This window comes from Momordica charantia (genome assembly GCF_013281855.1).
Source record: "Momordica charantia cultivar OHB3-1 chromosome 8 unlocalized genomic scaffold, Mcharantia_2.0 BLBB01000008.1, whole genome shotgun sequence".
Lineage (NCBI taxonomy): Eukaryota > Viridiplantae > Streptophyta > Magnoliopsida > Cucurbitales > Cucurbitaceae > Momordica > Momordica charantia.
In genome coordinates this window covers 23,046,040-23,052,407 of record NW_028275166.1, presented here as the reverse complement: position 1 = coordinate 23,052,407, position 6,368 = coordinate 23,046,040, and the positions used below count along the sequence as shown (strand labels likewise).

The following is a 6,368-nucleotide window of genomic DNA, read 5'->3' as shown; positions in this document are numbered from 1 at the left end:
CTTTCAAAACTCAATGACGGAATAGAAACTAAATTTAAATTAAAAAAACCTAATTTGATAATATATATATATATTTTTTAATTCAAGACCAAATAGAAATTAAAGTCGAAAATCCACATACAAAAAGTATATTTTACCCAATCTTCTACTAAAAATGTTAGAATTATTTTTCAATTAATTTGAAAAGCGAAAAAAGATAAGCAACTGATCCCTTTCTGTTCAAATTTTGAGATAATTCCGAGACGTAGACAGTTATCTGACTTCCTAAATAAGATTCTGCAATTAAATCGGATTTATCCTCATTTCTGAACTCTGAGTTGTGCATTCCAAGATTTTTTCTATAAGATATAAGAACAAAATAAGGGCTGATTTTCTCTGCCTTGTATCTGATAATTGCTTTTCTGATTCCACAGTTCAGCTCAGAAAATTTCAATGGACCCCTTGTCTCTCCCTCATAATTCTTACTTTCTCGGATTTGACAGTTCTACTCAGTAAGTAATTTCTATTCTCCGGATTCTTTGTTTTCTAGTGCTCGTTTCAATTTTGGATTTCAGATTCTTTGGTCGGTTGTTCATTCGTCTCACTCGCTGTTGAGTTTCTCGAAATTGGAAATTTTCATTTAACAAATTTCAACTCTGATTGATTGTTTTCATCTTTTCTTCCTGATGTTGAGATGTGCTGTTCGATCGCGCTCTCGACATTTATGCATTGAATGGTTTATGTGTCTGCATTTCCCTTTTATCCTTTTTGCTGAACTAAATTTTATTCTAGGTCTTTGAAAGCAACTGTGTTGGATTCTAATCTCAACATTGTTGCCTCAGAGTTAGTTCACTTTGATTCTGAACTTCCCCATTATAAAACTAAAGATGGAGTTTATCGTGACCCTTCTATCAATGGTCGAATTGTTTCCCCCACATCTATGTGGGTGGAGGCTCTGGATCTGATGCTTCAAAAGCTATCGAAATCGAAATTGGATTTTGGGAAACTTGCTGCTGTCTCTGGCAGTGGGCAACAACATGGTAGTGTTTACTGGAAAAAGGGAAGTTCTACAATCTTATCTTCACTGGATCCTCAGAAGCCATTGGTGGGTCAGCTGGTTGATGCCTTCTCTATTAAAGAATCACCTATATGGATGGATAGCAGCACCACTGCTCAGTGTCGGGTGATCGAGGAAGCTGTTGGGGGAGCCTTAGAATTGTCTAGACTTACTGGTTCACGGGCCTATGAAAGATTTACTGGACCTCAAATTAAGAAGATACATGAAACTCAGCCTGATGTTTATGAAAATACTGAAAGGATTTCCCTTGTCAGTTCTTTTATGGCCTCTCTTCTTATTGGAGCTTATGCCTGCATCGATGAAACTGATGGTGCAGGAATGAATTTGATGGATATTCAGCGAAGAGTCTGGTCTAAGAAAGTCTTAGAGGTACAATGTATTAAAACTATGATTATGCTCTTGAGAATAAACTCTCTACTCTCTAGATACCTTAGATTTCAATAGTCCAATTTGCAATCGTTTATCAATTGACTATATTCTTATTTTCACCAATACACCAGGCCACTGCCCCTTGTCTGGAGAAGAAACTTGGGAAGTTAGCCCCTGCCTATGGTGTTGCTGGTCATATTGCTCCATACTTTGTTAAGAGGTTAGTCTTCTATCTCAGATTTGCATAAGGGAAAATGGAAACATTCTATTTTATTAATCATGGATCTAATGTTTCTTAGTAAACTTATATGAGCACTTCCCTTTCTCTATATTGAAAAAGATGACTTTGTGTGGATGAGTTTCTGAAGATATCGTGAAACAACAGATTGTAGACATAAGAATGTAGCACATATATGTCACCTGTTTAGTTTATGTTAACATAATCACAGTACAGAAGTTTTTCATATGCTTGTGGTTTAAAGATTACTTCTGATATAATCATAGGAGAATTACTTGCATGTCTGTATACGGTGTCACTGTTTTCGTTTCGTATCCACCTTATACATATATAAGCACATGGATTATTTTAATTTATTTGTGTGGCCATTACTAGGCACATGACTATATCAAGACCATTCGATCGAAGTGGAATCTAATCAATATTATGGCACATTTTTATGAGCCTTTCTAGTTGCTACTCCTAAGTAAAAACTGATTTTCATGCTTCTATATGCGCTTAGTCACTCTTTGAAATTTTGAAAGTCAGGAAAAAGAAAATACCTAGTATGACATGAGCATGTAATGAGGAAATTCCCCCCACTGGTTAATGTGTGAGTATGAAGGTTGCTTCTAATAATAGCCATATTACTTAAGCTCTGCGTGGGAGTGCTCCTCTCCCTCAAAATCTTCACGAAATCTTCATGTTTTAGAGTAATATTGTCAAAAGCATTTGAAGTATTATGTGAAAGAGTACTTGTAAAGTCCCTTTCGTCCAATTGCTCAACTGAGATATAATTCAAAAACACTCTCAAGAATATTGAAATAAACATCAAACTGATTGCTTACTAAATGCTTTTTACTAAAGTGTTCATAATTAAAGTATTTGTGCTAAAAGTACTTATTCTAAAAGCATTCCAAACACTTACCATTTATCAGTGTTGTTAGTTCAACTGATGAGATTTTTATCTTGGTGTAGATACAACTTTAATCCGAATTGCTTGGTTGTTCAGTGGTCAGGAGACAATCCCAACAGCCTTGCAGGTACTTAACGTCATTTTTTCCTCTTGCAATTTCCCTCTTTTCAGTTGAGCAAGCCTTTTCATGGTTCCTGCTTGGTACATGAGAATATGAATGATTTCTAATGAAATATATGTCCTTGTAATCTTCACAATACTGGCTTTTGGTTTGAGTACAAGAAATTAATAGATTTTAGTTTCTTTCTTCTATGTAGTTCACTAATTACACCAATTCTTGCTTAGTTATTGGCAGTCACAATTTACTTTCTACATTTAAATGATATTAGTTTCAATTAGAATTAGTCAAGGAAGGTATGTCATGTTGGAATTCGGGGAAAGTTTTAATGTCTCAACTATCGGGGAAAAAATTACTTTACTGACTTCTTCCAGTATATAGTCCAAATTTCAAATATCTTGGTTGAATATTTTTCTTTTTGACTAGTTTATTTTGTTTCCCCTTATCTTTGGATCATGCAGGTCTTACTCTAAATACACCTGGGGATCTTGCAATTAGTCTTGGCACCAGCGACACTGTGAGTTCAAAAAATGTTTGTTTTAGCAAAACAATAAATATGGGTTTGTCATTCGAGTTTTCCTCAATTGGAGGGACGCATGATCGAGTGCTCTACTTTGTTTAATTTCCTTTTGTTGATATATCAAAGCTTATATAAGTCTCGTCTCATTCAACTCTTGTAGTTTTTAATGTGTGTGCATATAAATTAGGTATTTGGGATTACTACTGATCCACAACCTAGGTTGGAGGGACATGTTTTTCCGAACCCTGTAGACACTGGAAGCTACATGGTAATGTTGGTTTACAAGAACGGATCATTAACACGCGAAGGTGGTGCAATGTCCTTTGCCTTATATTAAGCTTGTTTTATCTTCTAAATCTAATCGAAATAATTTTTCAGATGTTCGCAACCGTTGCGCAGAGAAGTCTTGGGATACTTTCAATAAATTTCTGCAGCAAACGTCTCCTCTAAATGGTTCCCAACACCCCCCTTTTCCAACTTATCTTGTAATATTAGCGGTTCTATTTGTTTTTCCTCATGTTTAGATGTCCTGTAGGTGGAAAGATTGGATTTTACTACAAGGAACATGAAATTCTTCCACCCCTTCCAGGTGGGACTCCTCTTCTTGCTCGCACTTTTACTTTGAAATCCTTAATAAGGCAAATAGCATTTGGATGTGTTCAATCAAATTCTAATGTGTTCATGAGGTTATATGCATGAAGCTGATGAGGTACTTCCTTCTTTTGGTTTTAGTTGGTTTTCATCGGTACAGCCTTGAAAATTTCAAGGGTGACATGGTTGAGGGAGTAACCGAAAAGGAGGTGGAGGAATTTGATCCTCCTTCAGAGGTTAGAATTATTAAGCAATCATTTTTTTTTGCACAAATCCAACTTCAATAATAAGAAATGAAATAGCAAATGAACTAATTTTCAGGTCCGAGCATTAATTGAAGGCCAGTTCATGTCGATGCGAGCTCATGCTGAAAGATTTGGGATGCCCTCACCTCCAAATCGAATAATTGCAACTGGGGGAGCTTCAACAAATGAGACCATCCTTTCCTCAATAGCTTCAATTTTTGGCTGTGATGTTTATACAGTTCAAAGATCTGGTATGTAGTATTACACTATTACTATGTTACCTCTATGATGACATTTTCTAACTTATGAAATCTCGACTTTCTGTGGATTAGAGAGAACAGAATTCTAAAAATACTCGGTGAGTTTTGTGATTTTGAAAATTCTAAAAATACTTATGTAGCGAATCTGAGACTAAGTGAAGTATGCTTTAAAAAGCATTTAAAGTACTTTTGAATATGTTTATAATTTTCAAAATCATATTTAGTTAGATTATCTAACTAAATACTATGAAAACGCATTCCAAACTCATTCTTACAAGTACTTTCAAATGCTTCCCCCAAAATTGCTTGTAGGAAAAAATACTCTCAAAATTCATTTCAAATTCACTACTTTTGTGTAGTGGTGAATTGTGGCTCTTCTAACAAAAGCTTATTTGTTGCATTCTTTCTCAATCTTGGGATGGCCAACTGGGATCAAATACTACAAACTTTTCAGCTCGATCCTCGTGTTCTCATATGATCTTTTTTGTTCCAAATTTCTTTCTTCTTTCCAGATTCAGCTTCGCTCGGGGCAGCATTAAGGGCTGCTCATGGTTGGCTGTGCAACAAGAAGGGGAGTTTCGTACCCATCTCGACCATGTACAAGGACAAGTTAGAGAAGACGTCTCTGGCGTGCAAGCTTTCAGTGGCTGCTGGAAAACAAGAACTGGTTTCCAAATATGGTGTTTTGATGAAGAAGAGAATTGAAATAGAGAACCGTCTTGTCCAAAAACTTGGACGATGCTGAAACTTTTGAAGTGGGGAAGGCTGCACATTCTTGCTTATAGTTTATTATAAGAGAATTTGGTTATTTTTTAGAAGTCGGTAGGGACGAATAAAAAGCTTAGAAGTTTACTGTAGTGGCCAATAAAAGAATGCAAGTTGTGAGACTGATGATTGGTTTTTCTTTCATTTCTTTTATGTATATATAAGTTATGTGTTTTTATTCTTTGTTTTATTTTGAGTTCAATTGAGATGGGGGCGACCGTGGGATGGTAACTGGTTTAACTTAAAACGTGGGAATTTGACCAATCTGACCCAAAAATGTTTTCAATTTTCTCAAATGACTTAAAATTTAGAATTTGTCCCTACTTTATACGAAAAAGTTTGAAGCATGAAGCTTGAAACAACAAACTATATAAAATATAGAAGTTGTGAAGTTTAAATTATATTATATAACTCGAACTTAAACTTAAAGCGCCTAACTAATGACTAATAATTTCATTAATTTCATTCCATGGATCTTATACTTCTCGTTAGTAGGACACAGAACAAAATCTTCTTTGAGTCTTTTTCACATCTTTTTGCACATCTATCAAATTTTTTTTCAACATCTTCCCCGTTTTTTTGCAACATTTTGAGGCTAGTTTTTTATTGGTTCCGAATATGATTTTTATTTATGAAGTTGAAGTCAAAGTAAAGTAGGCTAACAGTATATAGTTTTGGTTAACTGAAGTCTGTAAATTTGATGAAACCCAGGTGTGTTTCTTCGTAACCCCGACCAGGTCAAAAAATTTTGGATTGCAGACCTCGTGTTTGTTACCAAACCTAGTCGGGGTCTTTAAATTTTTTATTTCCGGCTATTTTTCTTAGTTACCCCGACCGTGGTCTGTAAATATTTTTATATTTTTTCTCGTGTTTCTTACTAAGCCTAGCCGGAACTGTAAATTTTGGATTTTTGCCTATGTTTTTTTAGTAGATTTGGCCAATTACTTGTGTGTTGTTTATTCTCAATGTAGAATGCGTCGTCTATTTGTGATCTACAGTGGTAAGTGGAATGATGTAGCTATAGTGTACAAAGGTGGGGTTATGAGAGGTTTAGACGTTGATGAAACGATAAATATGCCGACCTAGTAAATGCGTTGTATATCCTTATGAGAATTGATCATGATTAGTTTAACATTGTTATACAATACTGCTATACAAAGTCCCCAACTACTTAATTCTTTATGATACTAGTTTGAGATTCTATTTGAATGGGCTTTCAGATCCATCTCAACTGCCCTTGTACGTATCTGTCCTGCCAAAAGGAACATATGGTAGTGGCAGCAATTGAGGAATATACCATTTTATTCGGG

General features: G+C 35.2%; 1 protein-coding gene across 1 annotated transcript; it reads left to right on the top strand.

Annotated features, from left to right (window-relative positions):
- The first annotated feature begins 313 nt into the window (after window positions 1-313).
- On the top strand, window positions 314-5,236 carry XK-2 (xylulose kinase-2). The gene is made up of 11 exons (XM_022295644.2): window positions 314-491; window positions 772-1,426; window positions 1,558-1,646; window positions 2,622-2,686; window positions 3,139-3,194; window positions 3,385-3,505; window positions 3,576-3,650; window positions 3,733-3,786; window positions 3,930-4,024; window positions 4,110-4,284; window positions 4,806-5,236. The coding sequence occupies exons 1-11, from the start codon at window positions 433-435 to the stop codon at window positions 5,036-5,038; spliced, it is 1,677 nt and encodes a 558-aa protein (XP_022151336.1). The 5' UTR covers window positions 314-432; the 3' UTR covers window positions 5,039-5,236.
- Window positions 5,237-6,368: the final 1,132 nt, after the last annotated feature.

Coding starts and splice junctions, on each gene's coding strand:
- XK-2 (XM_022295644.2), top strand. CDS start 433: ATGGACCCCTTGTCTCTCCCTCATAATTCTTACTTTCTCGGATTTGAC. Junction 1,427..1,557: donor GGTCTAAGAAAGTCTTAGAG/GTACAATGTATT, acceptor CCAATACACCAG/GCCACTGCCCCTTGTCTGGA. Junction 2,687..3,138: donor CAATCCCAACAGCCTTGCAG/GTACTTAACGTC, acceptor TGGATCATGCAG/GTCTTACTCTAAATACACCT.